The sequence below is a fragment of the Panicum hallii genome, chromosome 3 (genome assembly GCF_002211085.1).
Source record: "Panicum hallii strain FIL2 chromosome 3, PHallii_v3.1, whole genome shotgun sequence".
Lineage (NCBI taxonomy): Eukaryota > Viridiplantae > Streptophyta > Magnoliopsida > Poales > Poaceae > Panicum > Panicum hallii.
In genome coordinates this window covers 55282021-55305453 of record NC_038044.1, presented here as the reverse complement: position 1 = coordinate 55305453, position 23433 = coordinate 55282021, and the positions used below count along the sequence as shown (strand labels likewise).

Below are 23433 nucleotides of genomic sequence, written 5' to 3'. Positions count from 1 at the left end.
GGGCGCGGGCGCGGGCGGGGGCGAAAATGAAGAGAGCGCGCGTGTGGGTAACGTGCGGGGGCGCGGCACTGGCATATATTGCCTCTTTGCCGAGTGCCCCAGATCTGGGATACTCGGCAAAGCCTCCCAGGCTTTGCCGAGTGCCGCAGATCGGAGGCACTCGGCAAAGAGGAGGCTTTGCCGAGCGCCCCGAGCAGGCACTCGGCAAAGAGGCGGCTTTGCCGAGCGCCCCAAACAGGCACTCAGCAAAGAATTTTAATTTTTTACACCTATTTGCCACCAAACTTTTTGCTGTGATACTTACATTACATGCAACAGTATGTGCAATTTGTGCCCATTAATCGAAGTGTTTGCTATATTTCGTCAATTTATTTCATGTTATTGAATTTCTTGTAATTATTAAAATTTGAACTAGAAGTCACACGAATAATAGAAAATAATGAATCAAAAAATGATATTCATGTTATTGAAGCATGCGTTGAGACATTATCGACAAAGAAATCAGAAATTTCAAATTTGTTGTCCACGAAACATGACGACGAACTTATTGTTCAGTTGTTTTTAAAATGTATAAAATGCAAATATGGTCCGAAAATTATGAAACTTGTCGAGATGTAACGATATCACATGGGGAACCTATGATAAAAATATGATGAGGTTTCGTTAAAGTAAAAACATACGATGCTTACAAATTAAAAGTTTTCGAAAGAGGTGTATGATTTTATATACAGACCGATTAGGTGTTAAGCATTGTAGATTGCAAACTTTCACGAAATCTTATAAAAATTTTATCACAATATCCTCACATGATAACATGACATCTCGACAAGTTTCATAATTTTTTCCGACCAAATTTGCCTTTTTATACAATTTACATACGACTCGAACACAATTTAGTCGCCGTATTTCGTGAATAGTAGTTCAAAAATTTCTGATCCTTTTTTCGATAACATAAATAACAATTTTTCATTCATTTTTTCCACTATTCGAATGACCACGCAGTTCAAATTTGAATTATTCAAGAAATTCAATAAAATAAAATAAATTGATGAAATATAGCAGACACTTTGAGAAATGAACCTAAATTACATATGTTGTTGAGGAGAATGTAGGATGACAATAGAAAAAAATTAGGACAAAATAGAGAGAAAAAATGTGTACATTTTGCCGAGTGTTTTGCCCAGGCACTCGGCAAAACGTCTCTTTGCCGAGTGCCTGTGACGTGGCACTCGGCAAAGAATGACGCCGTTAATTGCGTGCCGCTTGTTTGCCGAGTGTCCTCCTTTGCCGAGCGTCCGACACTCGGCACAGTATTCTTTGCCGAGTGTTTTTCTTTGCCGAGTGACTGGCGCTCGGAAAAGGATGTGTTCACCGTGTGTTTTTCTTTGCCGAGTGTAGCACTCGGCAAAGAGTCTATTTGCCGTGTGCCCGATATTTAGCACTCGGCAAAGCCTCGGACACTCGGCAAAGACCGCGTTTCTGGTAGTGTTGTAATATTTTAATTTAATGCAGCTCTCTCCGCTCACTTCTCTATCCTATTTTTTGCTGAAGAATAAGAGATCATCTCGGGTGGATCTCCTATATTGCATCATCTGTAAGATGCTTTTTGGGAGTCCCCTGGAATCTCTTCAACATCTGGGGCCATGGGAGAGCACTACTAGGTTACCTTCATGTGGCCCTATATTTCATTTCATATGACTTCCTTTCTCCCTCGTGTCTATACACTCAATTCCATCTCCATGTCAGTACTATGGGAACCTAATCACCGCTGGTTCATAAGGTTTCATCACAGTAACTTGACAATTATCATCACCACCAGTTTGTGACAGGAACCGGTGGTGATATTTGTGACTTTACAGCCGGTTTGTGACATGAACCAATGGTGATGTTTATTTCGAGATAAATTAGCTAATTTTAAATCTAAATGTAGCACCATTTTGACAGCAACAATAATTAATAGAAACATAATATAGCTAACAGTGTCCATACATCACTAATGCATCAAAATGTATTCTAAATCCACACATCAAGCTCAAACCACGAGTCCATACCTCAAATCCTCATCACGTGTCCATACGTCATATATATACATACATTTATATATATATATATGTATATTACAAGTTTCATAAGAACTGGATAATGAAGAACTAGTTAGAGCTACACCTTACAACTAGATAAGACGGAACCTGAACCTAGTTTCAAAAAGTTGTCAAAAATGAACCTATCCGGTTGTTCTTGAAGTGACCATATATAGCTCATATAGAAGACCTAACTCGGGGTTCTGCAACACATAATGAGAAAAGCAAATTATAATACTAACCCAGATGCGATTGATACAACCAAAAGAATTGTCGTGCCACCCATTCACACGCCACATATACATAGCACATGGACAAACAACAAGACGCCTCATATTAAAGCATACAACTTTGCTTCACCTCATCACATGCTTCATAATGGTCCAGGTGTCTTTCAATACTTACCACCGCTCATTTTGAGGGCTAAAATAGATAAACCCACCAAATGCTCGGTATTGAGATTCGAACTGTTAAACTGTACATGCCTTGGTTTTAGTTGCAAACCGGTAAATCCTCTTGCATGCCCTATAAGGCATGGCTGAATAACATTGATGAATGTTACCTCTACCCTGCCAACTTCAATTCTCTCGACACCCACTCAAACTTTCCATCATCCTTCTCCTTGACTTGGCACTATGTAATCTAAAAATATAATTTTTCACCATTTAGATATAAAGAACCGCATGTATAGTATACTATATGTTACTAAATTTGTTATTGAATGTACTTCACTCCTATTCAGTTATATTTATCCAAAATGACTTCTTTGATAAATTTGCTAGCCAAATTTCCACCTCTTAAACTATGACGATGTTCTAAACATTATATATTTTGCTAACATGCCCATTGCGTGGAGGTTAGCTTGCCGTACGTTATGCTAGTAGCTGGTGGGTAGTTCGGCTCCTAGCCTCACATGCAGGTGCCAAAAAATTGTGCAGTGGTCGGATGCACCCAATAGTGGCCATCCTCATCTGGGTTCATGCTTAGACACTACATATATAAAAGATCCATCATTGTAAGGATATCTCGTGACCTTTTCTAGATAAAATATGGTTGCATGAAGATATTTTAAACATTATATGTTTTGAATCCTAATTAAGGAGTATTTTTGCATGCTTGCCATATTTACTCTCTTTGTCTGGTCAACAACCAACTGGAATGAGGAATGCACAACGAGGTAGAGGCAGGGATGCCTTCATGTAGCACCATACGTTGCCCGCGAAACTCTCGTGGCCTCATACTTTTACAACGGCCTTTTGTATATAATTGCATCACGTCCTTCTCTCTTGACACACAACACAAACACACATTCACCAACAAGGATTGACGCTACCAAATCACAATGGCCCAGAGCAGGACCGTCGCCGCAGCCCTATTCCTCGTTTCCTTTGCGGCGGTGGCTGCTTCTGTGGCATCATCAGCTAGCGCATCCGAGGCCGCCGCCCCTAGGAAACTTCTATCAGGCGATGGCATGATCCCAATCACCACCAACGACTTGCTCCCTGCGACAAGTGCGAAGTCTCTAACGACAGGCAGGGCCAGCGGTGTCGCCATCCAAAGGGAACTGCTGTCAGGCGGTGGCATGATCCCAATCACCACCAACGACTTGCTCCCTGCGTCAAGTGCGAAGTCTCTAACGACAGGCAGGGCCAGCGGTGTCGCCATCCAAAGGGAACTGCTGTCAGGCGATGGTATGATCCCAATCACCACCAAGGACTTGCTCCCTGCATCAAGTGCGAAGTCTCTGACGACAGGCAGGGCCAGCGGCGTTGCCATCCAAAGGGAGCTGCTGACCAAGGGAGACTTTGACATCGGCAGGTCCGGCGGCACGGAAGCCCTGACCAAGGCGAGGGGCGGGTCTATCGGCATCCAGACGGTGCCAGCAGCATGAGCCCTAACAATTTGACCATCATGCAGTGACCAACGGCATATTATCCCAAGCTATGCGTGTCGTCGGGTCGGTTGCTTGTGTTTGTGTCTTCCACGTGTGGATTGATGGTTCTACTCATCTACATGGTTATTTCATGTGTCGGTTCTGCATTCTTTTCTTGGATTATAAATCTAAGGGTGGAGTCCTGCCCTTAAACAAGAATCCAAGTATGTAATGGCAACTGACATTGATTAATGTGGATTTGGAATTTCATGTGGACTAAATGTGTGTTTGTTTAAACATTTTTTGTCACATTCATTCCCTGACTGCGTAACAACCTTGCAAATCATATAGTGCACTGCATTCCAAAAAACAAAGTATTGTGGTCTCCCCTTTCACAACCTTTCTCACACTACTGTCACAGGTCGTGCACTAAACATGACGCCTTGTAATATTTTAATTTAATGCAGCTCTCTCCGCTCACTTCTCTATCATATTTTTTGCTGAAGAATAAGAGATGATCTCGGGTGGATTCCTATATTGCATCATCTGTAAGATGCTTTTGGGGAGTCCCCTGGAATCTCTTCAACATCTGGGGCCATGGGAGAGCACTACTAGGTTACCTTCATGTGGCCCTATATTTCATTTCATATGACTTCCTTTCTCCCTCGTGTCTATACACTCAATTCCATCTCCATGTCAGTACTATGGGAACCTAATCACCGCTGGTTCATAAGGTTTCATCACAGTAACTTGACAATTATCATCACCACCAGTTTGTGACAGGAACTGATATTTGTTACTTCACAGCCAGTCCTGTCATAAATTGGCGGTGATAATTGTCACTTTACCGCCAGTTTGTGACCGAACCAATGGTGATGTTTATTTCAAGAGAAATTAGCTAAATTTAAATCTAAATGTAGCACCATTTTGACAGCACAGTAATTAATAGAAATAGAATATAGCTAACAGTGCCCATACATTACTAATGCATTAAAATATATTCTAAATCCATACATCAAGCACGAACCATGAGTTCATACTTCAAATCTTCATCACGTGTCCATACATCATATATTTATTACAAGTTTCGTAGGAACTAGATAACGCAGAACTAGTTAGAGCTATACCGTACAACTAGGTAACATAGAATCTGAACCTATTTTGAAAACATCATGAAAAATGAACCGAGCCAGTTGTTCTAACACTGATCAGGAACCCAAGAAAACATGAATGTTTCTTGATGTTATGAATCTGAACAATTCCGTATTTTTCTTGCCTGCATTTTATGCCCGCCCAGCCGCTAGTAGTCTCCATGGTTTGACAATGTTATTAATAAACGCAACGATGCATGCGTGCATGCTTGACATATATGCCATCCCGCGGTCTCCAACCGAAAACGGAAGGAAAGAAGGTCGAACACACCACAATTGGAGGTGAATGCAAATGGATTAGCGCCATTCATTTCCCGCAAAGCTCTCGCTGCCTTTTATCTTGTTGCGCCATTTTTTCTATTTAAGCAGAAACAATGTACCAAACGGTCAATCAAAACTAGAAAACAACAATGGCCCCAAACAAGACCATCGTCGCAATGCTCGTCATCATCGTTGCCATGGCTGCTTGTGTGCCAGCAGTGACCTCATCTGAAACCCCCGCCGAAAACAAGGTCCTGACGGGAACTACACAGGGCGGCGCCAGCACCTCTAGCGGCATCCATTACGATCCAGCCATCATGGGAGCCCTAGGATCTGACAAGAATGCCCTCTACGGGTAAATGCTTACACGGTGTACGCGGTCTTGCTTCAAAATGTATCAAACTTATGTAGATGTTGAGGTTTCTGAGGAAGCATTCAACTCAACCCATATCAACCCGATGGAATTGTTCCACTAGTAGGACAAAAGCTTATTGCAGTGTATTATCATTGTTCTTTTTTCCCTATTCAATGTAACGGTTTGTTATAAATTTATTAAAAATGGAGACAGATGAGGGATGTCTTCAATCAAGTTATTAAGATCGATCAAAGGTTCCCACTATGGATCAAAGGCTTTTAATTTTATCACTTCCTGCAAGTGCATTATTGTACATTCAGTTGTGATGAGTTTGTATTTTCAGGTAAAGACTATGCTTTAGCTGCTTGATTTACAATCTCTCTTAACTCGATATTGAAGGATAAGTGAATTGTCCGTCTTTCCCTATTAGATTAATCTTTTGGGTGCATGCAATTTTGTTTGTCTTCAGCACGAAAGTGTCGATCGTAAGTGAAAATCATCATTTAACCCAAAGACAAAAATGAACGGAAGCATGCACCATCCGGTGATGACCCAGGAGGCCAGGGGCGCCCAGTCGTTGCCGGCGATTCGAGCTTGGCGCTCCAGTAGTCGAGCCGGCCCGCCGGAGGTCTGTACACCGAGCAGATCTCGGCCATGGAGCGCGCCGCCAGCCCAGCGTCATGGACGCCGGCCCGCCCTAGAGCAGCCCGGTGTTGTACGTCGTGGTCGCTGCCGCAGCACGGGTCGTCGGCGACGTTCGGGCAGCTCGCCGGAGCGGGGAGACACCTGACACCGTGTAGTCTCTGGCTACGCGGGCGCTTCCTCTGTTAGTGCGGCAACCCAAGTGCAGTGTGCAGGTTGCTAGGTACTTGCTTCTCCGGCCGGGACTTGATGCATTGGATTGATCGACAGGGTCAGCAGCATTTGGTAGTAGCACGCGGTAGGATTCACCCTTTCACCTCTAGGGACAGTAATTTCATCACGCACAAGGCCACAAGGGTCAGTCAAGAAATTAAATAAGGCACGGTTGCGCCTGATTCGTGCATGTCGCGGAGCTGAAGGTCTCCCTTTCAAATGATGGAGGATCCCGGCCTAAATTCTTGGCTGAAGGGGATATGTTATATGTTGTATGATCTAACGTTTTAGTATAACTCAAAAAGTCCACGTCAAATACGATTAATAAATATATATCTTCAGATTAAATAAGAAAATTTGGACTTGACCAATGTCGAATATAATTAGTACGTAAATAGTTAAATTCGTAATTAAACATATAAGAAAATTAGCACTTAACAAAAGAGTACATGTTGGAATTTCATTAGTAAATAGTTAAATTTGGAAATAAAAAACATAAGGAAATTAATAGTTGATCAAATGATAGTTCGGTTTCTATTGAGTTTGAGAAAGATAATTATGTATGTAAATTGCCCATGCACTACGTCTGAAAAATATAGCTTGAAATTGCCACACTAATAAAAAATTAATCGACAACATTAATTTTATAATAATCTAATGGTTTAAATTAATCCAAAGATTTTGTTGAATACAATTAATATATAGTTTAGCTTGAAATTAAAATAATTTAAAATCTGTAGTATTATATATGAATTTGGAGGGAAATAGAAAAATAAAAGATACATGTAAATAAAAATTATAAATAACTAATTTATAAATAAAAATAATGAAAAATGGTACCTAAATTTTGAACCAAATTACTTAAATAAAAAGCATAGTTGCTATTTTTTTCATGCTACTACCACTACTAATACATGCTTTTATAAACAGTTAACCATTGATAATGGTAAAAGTGACCATAATAATTGTTAGGGTTTGTTCAACGGGTAAAATAAAATGACTTCACATAATAAGCCCACGTAAAGCCCCACAACGGCTTACACTATGGTGGAGGAGAAAAAAAGTAGCTTCAGCGGCTTCTCCTCCCTCTAAGCACTAAAGTGTTCTTAGAATTACCACATTAGTGCTAAGAAGATATTTTTGCCAAACGTTCAGCTCCAAAAAAGTTGCTTCACCATTGAAGCCAAAGCTAAAACTATTTTAGAAGGATTCAAAGTCCTATCAAATAGACACTTAGTTTGTGTGGCGGTCTATTTTTGGTCCGCATTATTCTGAACTAAAAGACTATAATATAGTGTGCAATTTAGAAAGCATGACGATAATCACAATGAGAAGCATTTGAATGACCACGGAGAATGACAACTTAATAACAATAACTTATAGGGGATAATTATGATTAAAAAATGGAGAGGGAAAAAAATCAAAGCGGGTCAGATTCCAAAGGAGTAATGATGACGAAGAAAAAAAATAATGGGTTGACCACAGAGAAGTACAGCCACGTAGCATCATAGAGAGAATAAATGCACAATCAAGCGACGAGAGTTGCTAATCTTCGAAAGTGCAACAATAAGTAGCATACAAAGATTAGGAGCACATCAATGATAGGATGACAGTACCACATATCATCTTTGCACAACGACTACTTTCGTAACAACGCAAGTGCAGGATTGCGTTGTCACTTTCTTTGCGCCAACCGAGACATCTTCGCATGGCAACGTACGGCTTGTCTTAGCCCGTCCAAAGAACTGATCAAGATCAAGTGCACGGCCTCGTCGTCACCTCCTTTGGGCCAATCGAGATATCTTTGCATGGCACCACTCGAATTATCTTGGCCCGCCCTAGGAATTGATCACCCCACGTGAAGGACCTCGTCATCAATTTCTTCGGGCCAACCGTGACGTTTTCGCAATTCAACATATGAATTCTCATGGTCCGTCCAAGGAATCGACTGAAACTACCAGCAAAATTTATTTCTCCCTCGCTAATTGACTTCCAGTCACCTTCACATACTTCAAGTACAACTCCGTTTACTGGTTCACAACTGATATCCGTGCAAGTTCACTAAAGGGGCCTCGCTCCCATAGTTCCAGTAACGTTCAGATTACTAGTTCCCGACTAGTATGTTATGTTATTGAAGGGGTCTCGCTCCCATACTTACATTATAACTCCGTTTACTGGTTCACGACTGGTATCCGTGCAAGTTTACTGAAGGAGTCTCACTCTCATAGTTCCAGTAACGCTCAGATTACTAGTTTCCGACTAGTATTCTATGTTATTGAAGGGGTTTCACTCCCACACTTCCAGTACAACTCCGTTTACTGGTTCACAACGGTATCCGTGCAAGTTTACTAAAGCGGCCTCGCTCCCATATCTCCAGTACAACTCATTTTACTGGTTCACAACTGATATCCGTGCAAGTTTACTAAAGGGGCCTCGCTCCCATAGTTCCAGTAATGTTCAGATTACTAGTTTCCGATTAGTATTCTATGTTACTGAAAGGCTTCGCTCCCATACTTCTAGTAACAGATTACTAGTTTCCGACTAGTATTATATGTTACTGAAGGGGCTTTGCTCCCATATTTCCAGTACAACTCTATTTACTGGTTCACGACTGGTATCCGTGCAAGTTAATAAGGGGTCTCGCACCCATAGTTCTAGTAACGTTCAGATTATTAGTTTCCGACTAGTATTCTATGTTACTGAAGGGGCTTCGCTCCGTAACAGATTACTAGTTTCCGAATAGCATGCTATATTACTGAGGGGGCCTGGCTCCCATATTTCAGTACAACTCTATTTACAGGTTGACGACTGGTATCCGTGCAAGTTTACTGAAGGGGCCTCGCTCCCATACTTTCAGTAACGCTCTGATTACTGGTTTCCGACTAGTATTCTATGTTACTAAAAGGGTTTTGTTCCCATACTTCCAGTAACGTTCGGACTACTAGTCTTCGACTAATACTCTATGTTACTGAAGGGGCATCGCTCCCATACTTTTAGTATTACTCCGTTTACTAGTTTCGACTAGTTATACATGGCGTTTACTGCAAGGGCATTGCTCCCGACACGGTTTTATGTATATCAGTTACAACATACATTTATATTTACCTTGCAGGGGACTGATCTAGACCTTGCTACTGGGTGAGTCGGATTCAACTCTGATTAGTTGGCTTCATCAACAATTGCCAACGACTACTCCGATTTTGCGAGAACGCTCGACTACATGTCGCTGACTACAATGACTACTCGTCGGATTCGACTTCGACTAGTTGGGTTCATCAACAACCGACGACGACTATTGAACTTCGTGAAGAATGCACGGCGACACGCTGGCGACTACTTCAACTACTCGTTTCGCCTCCAAGCTAGTCAGAATCGACTCTGCTCGGCGATACGCTGGCGACTACTTTGACTACTCGTCTTTCCTATAAAACTAGTCGGAATTGACTCTGACTAGTCGGCTTCATCGACAATTCAAGATTCAGCGGCAACTTGGCCAACACCTAGGCTTGGGGGGCTAGCGCCACCGACTACTAGGCATATCCTATGCGATTCATCTAGCTCCCAAGCTTGGGTGCAAGGTACGACATGGCTCTCAGCAACACAGGTTTGATTTGAGTGGTAATTTAGGGCGCTGTTTGGTGAATTTATTTGTTTAACCATTTTTCAGGAAAGTTATCCCAAAAAAAGAGGTTTTCGAATTTACTGAACCGATTTGCCCATCTTCACCATCAAATCTTTATTGTCATATATTGCATGCCATAATTTTTTGGATCCTTTATTCTAAACCTTGGGGATTTAGACTTAAAGCTCGGGGGCTGCGGGTAGGGCTGGATATCGAGCCGGCTCGGCTAGGTCCAACTCGTTAAGATAACGAGCTGGTTCGACTTGGCTCGGCTCGTTATCCTAATGAGCTCAAAAGCCTGCTCTGCTCAGCTCGGTCCAGCTCGCGAGCTGGCTCAAGCAGCTCGCAAGCCAAACACTAACATACTCTCCCAGATGATATATATCTATACAGATTAAATAAAAAAATATTAGGACAACATATGGTTCTATTTCTATACTTTCAGGATCATATATAATTCTATTGGCAATACTTCCATGATTCATCAACCATACATATTCCATCAATAACATATGCCCATAAGCTAGCCTATCATAAGCAAAGAGGTTACAAAATACTAAGTCTTGGTCTCTCAGATAGATAAATTTATCGGTCCATTTAATGGACATTGGACAAGCACAAAAGCATAAAGAAAATACTGAGTCTTGGCTTCTAGACAACCTATAATGTATGTAGAAATCATGTTGTACGTGTGGCTCATTCGGCTCACAAGCAGCTCGCGAGCTGGCTCGAACTCGCTCGTTATACTAAGGAGCACAAAGTTGTGCTCGGCTCTTTAGGAATTAGACCGAGCCAAGCCGAGCCGAGCCGAGCTGGCTACGAGTCGAGCGAGCTAACGAGCCACGAGCAATTTTTCGAGCCCTAGTTGCGGGACACATGTCATCAGTGACTTATTTTTCAAATCTGTTGGAAGATAAGGATAGAAGACTCAAGATTAAATTGACCCTCAGCCTGATTCTACGAGTCAACCTAAGGCTCGGGGCTACTCCATATGGAGTGCGAGTTTAATCGCACCCCATATAAAAGAAGACTTGACAACTACTCGGGGCATGAGCACCTCACAGCCTCGATGCAGCTAGGGAAGTACTCGGAGGACACCTTCAAGATGGAGTTCGGAACAATTCGAAGACGCCTGCAGTACTCGACTCTGAAGAGCTTGGGGGCTTGTCAGACCCGGGCCCATGGGACTATGCAAATAGCGTACATTTCCTAGGATAAGGGATGGGACATAGCCCACACCCTACATCTGTTGTAACTACTCGTAACGTAGTAAGACTACTCATACAGTAGTAAAACTAGTTAGAGACGATAGGATACTACCCGAAAAATACTCGGGTAGAACTCCTGGTCTTGTATCCGACTAGAACTTCCATGTAAACCTGTCCCCCCAGACTATATAAGGACGGACAGGGACCCCCTCCAAACAGGAGATCACCTGATGACCACCTAAGGCAATACAAACCACACAGGATGTAGGGTATTACACTCTCAGCGGCCCGAACATGTCTAAACTTTATGTTACTTGGACCTTCGAGTTCCTGATCTCGGTGACACCCTACCTACAAACTCACCACCTTGGGGGTATCCCTCGGTGGGCGTGGCAGTAAAACAGCAACATAGCCCGGTCTCAAGCTCAAATACCACCCTAATATGACCACAAAGATGTGGTGATCACTTCCAGTGACAACAAGAAGTACCAACATGGTGATTCATCGGTGTGTAGCATTGTGATCAGTGGATGGTTGAGATCTAAAATATTTAGGAGAGAAGGAATGGTAGATGATGTTGTCACGTATAATGTTGATGTGATCTAGAAATAACAAACATGGAAGTCGATGTTTGACATCCATGTCCATCCATGAAAGCTGCAAGAAGTGTTTGAAAAGAGAAAAAACACGCACCATCTGATGTCAGCGAACAGAAGCAGAAGAGAGGGGATAAGCACTAAGGAACAGACTATGCCTTAATAGCTACAATAGTGAATGAGTAGACCCAGTTCATGGCACGTGGTCGGAAAAGATGCATCAGTCGTAATATCCATATCTTATTGCATTTTATTGATTTTGATATGAATTTTGCATTAATAAGTCATTTATAGATGGATCAAGGATGGATGTATTTTTCGAAGCCTCCTGATCCCAAGTTTGTGGATGGTGTTGATTCTTTTGTGAAGATCGCACGAGCATATTGCATCAATAAGTTACAAGCTGATGATCATGTGTACTACCCATGTGTTGATTGCTGCAATCAGAAACAGTTTCGCAACATCGAGCAAATTCATTGTCATCTGTTGATTAGCGGTTTTATGGCAAACTATAAGATTTGGAATAAGCACGGAGAAACTGGGGAGAACTTACATCAGGAAGCTTCACAACAGGATCCCGTCCAGGAAATCGTGCATGAGAACATCGTTGAAAGAGTAGATGAAATAGTTGAGGAAACCATCAGCAAAGTCGGCAATGATACGTTGTATGAAGAGGATGTACCTTATGATGCCATTGTTGATCCAAGGGCCAAAACAACTTGGAAATGATATAGACGTGTATTTGGAGCCATTGGTGGATGATCTCATGATACTATGGAATGATGGTGTTAGGGTATGGGACGAGTACAAGCGAGAACACTTCACGATACGAGGATTGCTGTTTGTAACAATCATGGACCTACCCGGCCTTGGTAGCATATCAGGACAAGTTACAAAAGGATATAAAGGATATGTGGTGTGCTTGGATTATAATGATGCTAGATGGTTGACCACAGTAATAAGGTGATTTATATGGGTCATTGTAGGTTTCTTCCTAAACATCACCTATATGGCCGAAATAAGAAATCCTTTGACGGAACAAGGGAAGATCGCTCAGCTCCGGAGATTCATGATGGGAGGGAAATATTTAAAGTAGTGAGTAGACTTAATGTTATCTTTGGCAAAGGCGCAGGAAGTGTATCCGCACTTGCCACATCTTCTGCATCTTCGTGGAAAAAGAAATCTTTGCTATGGAGACTTCTTTATTGGCAGTTCATGATTGTTCGCCACGCACACTCAGAATCTTAATGGAAAAGAAAGCATTACATTTTTTTCATATTTGTTTCTTTTTCTTTCTTTGTTGTCATACCTGATAGTGTTACTTTCCATGTGGTCATCTCATCTGCCTCTACTTACTCATATATAGGGATAATGGGATGATTCGGCTCTCGTCGTCGGAAATGTGTCAACAAGGATGCAGCAGTCAATGTTGAGGCTGAGGGCGAAAACCAGGAAGTAGAAAGGCGCGAGGATGAAAACCAGGAAGGAGAAAGGCGCGAGGATGATAGCCCTTCCGCATACCTCAACCTGGACCAAGATGCCGAGGTAATTTGCTCTTTTCTTTTCTTTCAGCTCTCTAGATTATACATATCTTTAAATTTTCTTTGAGCAATTCTGTACCCATGTGAACTGTGTGAAATTATTGAAATACGGTTTAATTTTGATAATAATGGTGCTGGAATAACTAGCAGAAAACGATTATCACTGTCGGCCCGTGTCACGGTCCGGCGGTGATAACCCTATTTTAATCGCTGGTCCGTAACACGGGCCGACAGTGATAATTCATTTTCACCGCCGGCTGGTAACAAGGACCGGCACTGATATCCTCATTTTCGCCGCCAGCCTTGTTAGAGACCGGTGGTGATAACATGTTTTCACTGCCAGCCCTTAACATGTTTTTACCGCTGAACTTTCAGCATCGGCACCTAAAATCGGCAGTGAAAATAGGTTTAAGGCCGGCAGCGAAAATAAATCTCTAGTAGTGGATGGTAGTTATGAATGGGCAACGACAAATCAGCGAGGAACACTCAGCGACAAGATTCTATAAAATACACTATATACGGTCGGCCATTCCATATAAACTCTCAGACAAGCCAGTCGGGAGATAAAAAGGGAAATCAAATTCGAGGGGTTTCATTCAGCAACACACAAGAGCAAACAACAGACTTCTAAGCAGGCCGACGAAAACTGAATGGCCCAACAAAATATAGCATAAACGGCGCAAACAACAACCCTATGTTACTTATATATCCCCAAAACGTTCACGAATCTAAAACAATCACAGTCACACAAATTTGAGTGAGAAAGGAACCGAAAAACAACCGGATGATGTATAGAAATCCCAAATCTGAATTGAACAAACTCCAGCAATTGAAAAAATATAGAAAATAAAAAAGTTGGATACCCGTGGGCTGAATGGTCACTTCAAGACCCAAAATCGACGGGCAACCCAGCCAGCCCAAGGGCACCACCCCTTCTTACCACCAATGGGCCGGCTTATCGGGAATGGCCCGCCATTCAATTCTTTTGTGTGCTCGTCTCAACAAAAATAATTCTTTCGTGCGCTATTTTCACTGAACACATTTTACTTTCAAAACGACTTTTCAAATCGAATTATTTTGTTCTGGAGTTTTGAGTGAAAACGGGAAAGGAGTATGGTGGGACACCCAAGGTAGTTCCCCCCATTTCAGCCCCACCTCCGCCCAGCCCAACCACGGTCGCCGGCTCGCCGCCACACCAGCCGTCCCCACCGGCTGCCGCCGTCTGCTTCCCATCTGCCGTCCACGCCCCCTCCCCCTTCCGCCACAGCAATTCCTTCGGAATCCATGGCCAAGTTCTCCTTCGACGACGCCGACGACGACCCTCCCGCCGCCGCTTCCGGGAGCGAGAAGAGGAAGCGCGAGGACGGCCCAGACGAGGCCGCCGCCGGCTGGGGCCCTCCGAAGGCCCGAATTTTTGCCGACCGGGGCGGAGGGCCGGAGGGAGGCGCGGTGGTGGGGGCGGAAAGGGCCGAAGGGAGCGGCCGGAAGGCGGTGGAGACGGTCGTGGGCGGGGAGGCTGACCGGATCAGTGTGCAGATCGACCCGGATGTCCTTGATTGCTCCATCTGCTTCGAGCCCCTCCGACCGCCCCTCTACCAGGTCATTCACTTTCCTTAGAGAATCACCCACGTTGCTTGATTTTTTCCTTAGAGAATCACCCACGTTGCTTGATTTTCCTTGTTAATTGGATCGGATGAAGGGATTACCTGTTGTTGTAGTGCTAGCCATGCGGTTTCGCCTAGGCTTGAATGCATCGTTCGCTTATTTCTCTTTCTTGATTTCCCCGACTTAATCGATAAGAGACCATTTCCTAGATATAGCAGAGGTCTGAATGGTGAATGTGAATAAAGTTATGTATTACGTTCAGCTGTCAATGCTTTTGATAAGCCATTAAGCCATCAATTTTAAGGACACATTTTTTGGTGCGCTGCACATGTTGCCGTGTTTGTACCTAACCATTCTCTTTCACCTATTCTCTATAGATTATTTTGTTGTAAGAATGGAACTCTTTGTCACAATCCAAATAAAGTTCTTATTCTACCAGGTGTCTTAAATTCCTAATTTTCTTAAATAACACATTTGGACATATTTCTTGAGCTTCATAGAAAAAAAGAATTGACTGTATAATGAATCAATGACTGTGAATTATGTTTCCAAGCATGTCTATCGTCCTCATCCAGAGTTACTGATATGCTATATTAACATAATATGCTGATTATCAGAACCCAGTAATATGCTGTAAAACTATAATATGGTAATCATCCTTGTTTTCTGAAAGATGTTTGGTTCAGACTGTAAGAAGTAAGAAGCAACACTTTGTTACAGAACTGAAGATATTGAATGGGGGCAACAACATATGAATGCAGAGCATATCAGGGTGCATGCAGCACTCTTCAATAAAATTTTCATTCATATTGTCCATATACGTTCTTGTATCAACCATGACATAAAGTCAAGTAAACAGAGTAATTAATCCTGACTATGATTTTTTAAAATGTCTGAAATTCAACTGATACTTATCAGTTTCAGACAGTTTGACCTGACACTTTTAATAGAAAAAAGGGGCAAGCCACTGCACCTCTCACCTTGTAGCTAATTAAAATCCCTATGTCCAGCCATATATAGTATCATTAATATTACTCAAGAAAACTATAGCACACTAAGGTGTACTGATTGAATATTATGTCTTCCATAAATAGACAAACAATTTTGATCACCATATCTTAATACTAAGATATTGAATTGACCACTTAGCAGAACTACTGGATACTGATAAATGCTACTGAAAAATGCCCACAAACTTTTGAGCTTCTAATTAATCGTGGTCAGTGCTGACAAGGGAAATAAACTTAACAATACGCTACAACTATGAGCTATATAGTTAACAATTAACCCTCTTGCTACACAACATTGAAGGTTATCAAGATCTAATATCTTCTTAGTTAATACTTGGATGAATCTGCAATTATATCCTGGATAAATGCACTCTTTCCAAAGTTGGTTGGACTGAGAAAAAAGAGAAGATATTCTGTTCCTGGGCTAAAATTTCCTTCCTGTGCTCATGTAGCAGGGAGCGATACTTTGTGTGCTTCACATTTCTGTCCAACCATGCTGCACTTGCCACCATCAACACATACTAGTTCTGTTGCAAAGTATCTGTTGTTTTTCTTGGAACATGCATTACAAGTGTCTCATTAGAAAGAGAATGCAAATTATCTGTTGTTAAACCCAATTTGTCTTGCAGTGGATATGTCCCTTTAGCTATGGTTCATAAATGTGTCAGAATCTTTTCCTTTCTATTAATTCAGAATCAAAATCTGTTTGGACACATTTGATGGAGATGTTCTCATTATATAGTATTGCTGTTCTTTGGCATTTTACTGCAAGGAGGCATTTGGGTTGTTTGTGATAGAACATCATCTATGTATATTAGGATGATTTATCTACGAAGGACAATTTTAAACATTCTTGTGAGCTAAGCTACAAATGTCTGAAAATTTCTCAATACATCTCTGGATTTGTAGGGAAGAGTTAGATTGTATCTGACTGAATGTTTTACCAAACCAATTACAATTGTGTGGAACAGAAAAAAAATGACAAGATCCTGTCTGTCCAATGATTTGTATTTTTCTTTCCACTCTTCCATTTTCCATTTTGGTTTCTCCAAACTGCAGTTAGATTGGTTCATATATAATATATTCAAATGAGCCATATGATTGTCTACATCCAGAAGTGTCTATTTGTAACTATAAGTTGGTCCATCATGCTGTATGTATTCTCATAATAAAGCAGACCATTTATATCACAAGACTCATACTTGTAGGATACCATTAAATGATTGCAGCTTGTTTCTGTATTTTCCAGTGCCAAAATGGCCATGTAGCGTGCTTTTCCTGCTGGTCCAGGCTCACCAACAAGTGTCACATTTGTTCTAATGAAGCTAACTTCGTACGGAACATTGCACTGGAGAAGGTTGTTGAGTCAGTCAAGTCCGCCTGCTCATATGCCAAATGGGGCTGTAGCAAGTTGGTCAGTTATTCACTTAGAAATGCTCATGAAGAATCTTGCCTTTTTTCTCCTTCAAAGTGTCCTATTCCTGGTTGTGGGTACAGAGGATTCACTGGATGGTGGTCAGGACATTTCCATACAAACCATAATAATGATAGCCTACGGTTCTCATATGGCCAGTGCTTCAAAGTGAGTTTGGAAATATCAGTTCCTTTTCTAGTTCTTCTATCCGAGGATGATCACCTATTCCTTCTCCTCAACAAGAACATGATGCCCTACGGGCATGCGCTTTCAGTTGGTTGCCTTAGGACTGGCAATCTGAACTGGAATTTCTTCTATGAAATGAAAGCAACTAGTGAGGGAAACACTGAAAACAGCCTGCAATTGAAGGCTTCTGTCACAAACACAGAGGATTGGCGTGGCCTCCACCCGACAGAAGCTTTCCTTTTGGTTCCTTATGCCTTCTGCAGATCTGGCAAACTAACACTATTCGTCTCTATTGAGAGAGTTGCTGATGTGAGGTGAATATTTGAAAGTTTCATTTGTTGTACTTGTTTTCAGTGAGGCATCCCTTGCCTATGCTTTGCTAAACCCTTACTGTGCTCATGTAATTCAGAAGCTGCAGTTGAAATCTGTAAATATATGTGTATGGTTCCATGTACTAAGAACTGTAATTAAGATGCTTGATGTAGGAACTGAATTAAATTGCAAGTTGCATTCTTGTGTAAATCACGAATTCCTGATGTAGATGCAACGATGTGGTCCCTTCTTTTGCTAGACCTGGCAATCGGATGTGTGTGTATTGACGTGCTTAGATGCAAAGAATGAACGGTGCCATGTAGACATGCATGATGCTGAGTTTATTTGGTTATTATGTTTTGGTATCTTCCTGTGTTTGGCTTTTGCTGTATTCCCGAGAAGAGTTCAGATTGTATTTGTACTTGTATCAGCTCGTTAATTCTGAAACATTTGCAATCAATCAATTTATGTTTGTAGCACCTTATGTTGGTGCTCATTTTGGACAGTACAGTTCTGCCTTACGGGACTTGTGAGACTGCGTATCATATACTAGTGGTCTGAATGTTCTGAATGGACTTATTTTTAGTACCCCCACCCCCATATTGTGTTTCTGAATGTTCTGATATTTCCTACACCCCTGCTGCTATGGATGCAAAATTGCAATCGAATCTTGCTGGATGGAAATGAATGGACTGATCTTATATGTTTCCATTCTTGAATCATCGCATCGTGCTTCCTGGTTAGTGGTCGAATGATTCATCATTGTATAACAAGCGAGAAGTTGCTGTTTTCTGGTCACCATGTCACGGAAGCAAGCAAAAGGTGTTCCTAACATTGTCCTTTGAGTCATAATGTATTTACTTGCAGGTTTTGATACAATGGATTGTTTTAGATTACACAGTACAATTTAAACACTTACAACGTATGCACACTCACCCCTATAAACACACGTACGCAAACCCTGCCCCTATGAGCATCTTCGGAGACTGAGCTGGCAAATCCTCGAGATTCAAGAAGTCACCATAGGCGTTTCGCTATTGACAGGAACGTCGCCTACCACTGAAAGCATAATGCCATTAAATCCTAAAAAATTCGCTCAAACTAGGACATGAGGTATTACTGATGCTTTTGTAACCACTAGGCTACAGTCTCTTTCGCTTTGATACAATGGATTAGCACACATCTAAGGGTAAGATATATGTTAGCATTTTTCTAGAAAAGATAAACACTCGCTTTGCGGTTATATCGTACTGCCTTCGTCCACACTCCACCCACAAATGTACGGATTTATAAATTTCAAAATTTTTCCTTAAATATAAGAATTTCTGCCCTAATCTACCTGAATGGGCAGGATTTAACACTCGAGTAAGGGGTATATATGTCTTTTTCCTCTCTGCTCAAGTTCTCCTAAAAATCCAGAAGTCCTAACATTTGATTTGTGGATGAAGGGAGTACCATTTTATGTCATTATTGATGCTCAGACGTGAGCCTAATTACAACAAATCGGCAATCAATCTCAATGAGTAAACCAGTTTCTTTAATTCAGTCTTCACACATCAAACTTTGAGCCATTGTGAAACGCATTAATCTGGTAACATGAACTGTGCTAATCAACAAAATTTGACTCCACATTCCAGTGCCATCAATATGTAAAGGAGATCATCACATGTGAATTAGAATTTGAGAAGACCTTTGACACTACAGAGCACAATGCTACAATGAAAATGCTAGAAACAATGGATTTTCCCTTGTCAGATGGATCTATTGGATGATGGAAATTCTTTTCTGGAACCTCGGCGGTGGTCTTATTGTTGGGATGAATCTCCTCTGCAGTACTGCTGAGGTACTTCCTCACTGACGCAGAAAGGTGTGTGACAGCAGAAGCCTTTTGTTTACGCTGGCAGTGGATTTTCTACAAAGTGTCATCAATAAAGATTATCGACAAGCGCTTTGAAGCTAAAAAAAGCTACCTCTGCGTTAAGTTCTTCGGAAAGATTTCCGTATCATGGAATATGCTGATACGTTACTTCTTATGTAAGCAGATTCTCCTCAGCTTGTGTAGATATTGAGCTTTCTCCATCTGGTCCTGTCACGACAAGCATACACTTAACTGACAGCTGGACTCAACTTTGGGGATCATCTGAATATGCGCAAATGCAAGGAGATTCTACGAAGCAAGTTCTAGTGCGGTTATATATACCACCCAAGCGCCCTGCAATGGATCTCAAAAGGTGAGGTGGAGCGTGGAGGAGACACTCAAGTCATCTTTCTTTTTTTTTTTTGAGTACTGAACAAGTGTCTCACATCGGTTTGCTATTGGAATTCAGTGGAATCCACAGCTCAACATGTTTCATATGCTTCAAAAGGCATATTCAATTCTACTTCTTTATGAAAGCATTATTCATCATTGCAGGTGCATCTGGAAGCAAATGAATGGCTTAATTTTTTATGACAAATAAAAATCGGAAGCATTGCTTCTTGGAAGGTGCCTTTCACAAACAAAATTATCGTGCCATTTGCCAAGGATAAAGGAAGATCATCAACTCACCAACTGCCCCCTATCCACCCACCCACCCACACAGCACGGCACAGCACCAATTTCAGCATGTCTTAACAGATGTAGTTCTAGTTTTTGTTCATCCTTGTTGCTTTTACTTTTTTGGTCTTGTTTGTCGTACATACTTCCTTTCCATACTATTGATAAAACGGTCTCACTGGGCTTTTCTCCCCCACAGTTTTCGGTGCAAAAATCTTAGAACCAGGCGAACTCTATAAGGAGACACAACAGCCAGCTTCATACTTGGTAGCTTTTGCTACTTCCAACATTTTACTACTGGAGAATATATACCGGGCACAATTAGAGCTGGTAATAATGCAAGCATCAATACTGGTTCCAATAGTCATATCCCCAGGAGGGACATTAGTACGAGATAGTTACACTAGCCGGTACTTAATATACCCGACATATGCATATTAGCACCTGTTGGTGATAACAGTCGGTACTAATGGTCGGTATATATGGGCTGGATGGATTGCCTTTTCTCTAGTACTGTTACTATGTAACATTCACTACCAGAAAAATGACGTTTCGTCGCACACGGTTAAGTATCGGTCACTCTTTACCCGGTACAAAGGTGGCATGGAACCGGCTCTAAATTTGAAAGCTCCCAAAGCCATTTTAGTACTGGGCCAAAACACTGACTGGTACTGAATGTAACCTTTTAGTATCGGCCGGTGCTTTGATCCGATACTAAAATGGCACAGCCATTTAGTACCGATCACTGACACCACCCGGGACTAAAGGGTGACATTTAGTACCGTTCGGTGTCGTGGCTCGGAACTAAATGGTCCTCCATAGGTTACTTCAGAAGAAAAGCATCTCCCACCCAGTCACACGAATTTTTCGCGTGTGCGGAACCTCCCGTGAGTTCATTATATTTTTTTATTTTTTCTGGGTGGTGCGCTTAGTACTGGTTGCTGCAACTTGTACTGAACATTCCTCCATTTAGTACTGACCAGGCGGTACCGGTTGCGCCAACCGGTACTAACGGCACCCTATGACCGATACTAGTTTTTCTAGCTGTGATCGCCAGATGCTACGTTAATTGACTAGTACCAAATTAAACACATAAGTGTAGTTTTTTCAATCTTATATTCAACTTTGTGATAGCATAAAAGCTAACTTCACCTTTGATCAAAACGTTAAAGAACAGGTCAAAGGAATATAGTTTGACACCTCACCACACAACTAACACTAGTTCCACTCACTACGGGAGAAGCCTCGTTTGCCGAGTGTCTGGAACACTCGGCAAGACAACAAAAGCACTCGGTAAAGAGGAAACAGCAAAGAAAGGGTCGGCAAAGGCCTCTTTGCTGAGTGTTTTTTGTCAGGCACTCGGCAAAGACTTTGCCGAGCGCATAATTCTACTCTCAGCAAAAAAAATGGCCGTGACGGTGGAAGAAACGGTGACGGACGCTTGCTGAGCGCCTGAGAGAAGCACTCGGCAAAGTGTATGCTCTTTGCCGAGTGCTGGTGTCGGGACACTCGGCAAAGATTATGCTCTTTGTCGAGTGTCCTTGGTCAGCACTCGGCAAAGTGTATGCTTTTTGCCGAGTGCTGGAGGAGTGAGACTCGGCAAAGAGTATAATCTTTGCCGAGAGCTGACACAGGACACTCGGCAAAGAGCATAATCTTTGCCGAGAGCGGCGTGAGAGGCACTCGGCAAAGATATAATTTTTTTTTTGAAAACGCCTGTTTTCTCCCTCCCCGACCCCGGTTGGGAAGCCTCACACAATAGTTTTACAAGTTTACAGTAGCTACACAGATGCATCAAACAAGCTGATCGACCACAAGTTTTATAAGAGTTTAACAACGAAATTAATAAGCAATGCAAAATAGTTTTACAAGATTTCAACGGATAAATTCACAAAGTTCACAAACAGTTCTCAAAACCACTGATTACAACAAGTTTACAACAAGTTCACAACAAAGAATCATTCGACTAATTTCGAGAACCATCACCAAATTGGCTAATTAGATTGAATTTGGAGAAACATGAGGATCATTTGAGGCCGCCGATTGATTCTGCACAAAGTAGAAGAGATTACATGTGTGAGACAAGAAAAATGACGATCATACATGACTAAAACTTATCCATACTCATAGGAGTATAAAACGGATCAGGAGGTGGAGGTGGAGCTCGAGGTGGAGAAAACAACGAAGCTGGCAGAGCAACACCTGTTGCGGCGCCAAGGCTCTGCATGTAAGTAAGAATCTCCCTCATCCTCTGCAGCTCGGCCAGCCGCTCGGCGTCACACTCGGCCCGCATCCTCGCCTCCAAGTCCACACGTAGCCTTCTCTCTTCTTCTAGCTGGTCCTGCAAAATTTTCACCCCAATGTTACAATAATGCAAAGAAAAGATCTATAATAATCAATAAATGATATATAAAGAAATAATAACCTGGAGTGCCTATATCCGGTACTGTGAAGTGTCCTGCCGAGATTGTATAGTTGGGCTCGCGCTGGTGCTCCTTGCTCTAATCTGAGATAGAGTAGGAGTAGAGGACGAGTCGATTGCGCCGTCGGCAATCCAGTACCGCCCATGCTTCTTACCTCCTCCGACCCTCATGACGACTTCACCGTCAATGTCCTCGGTGGTCGGATCATAATATGGACCATGGACCTCCCCTGCCATCGATGTGTACTCACTGAGGCGGTTGTGGGCAGTCGCGTTGCTGTATGCCTCGGGCCCGTCCTCCGGGTTGTAGTTGACATCGGACGTCGCCTTTCCCTTGTGGGCCATAGCAAATGCCTTGAAGAGGGAGCAAGGCTGGCCACCATGTGACGACGACTGCGACAAAAC

At 42.2% G+C, this 23433-nt stretch overlaps 1 protein-coding gene across 1 annotated transcript; it reads left to right on the top strand.

Moving 5' to 3' along the window:
• The first annotated feature begins 14653 nt into the window (after window positions 1-14653).
• Window positions 14654-18328, top strand: LOC112887289 (putative E3 ubiquitin-protein ligase SINA-like 6). Its single transcript, XM_025953428.1, has 2 exons — window positions 14654-15142; window positions 17408-18328. The coding sequence occupies exons 1-2, from the start codon at window positions 14828-14830 to the stop codon at window positions 18074-18076; spliced, it is 984 nt and encodes a 327-aa protein (XP_025809213.1). The 5' UTR covers window positions 14654-14827; the 3' UTR covers window positions 18077-18328.
• Window positions 18329-23433: the final 5105 nt, after the last annotated feature.

Bases quoted from the DNA above. Each gene is read 5' to 3' on its own strand.
- LOC112887289 (XM_025953428.1), top strand. From the start codon at position 14,828: ATGGCCAAGTTCTCCTTCGACGACGCCGACGACGACCCTCCCGCCGCC. The intron at 15,143-17,407 runs GTCATTCACTTT...TGTATTTTCCAG, and splicing joins TCCGACCGCCCCTCTACCAG to TGCCAAAATGGCCATGTAGC.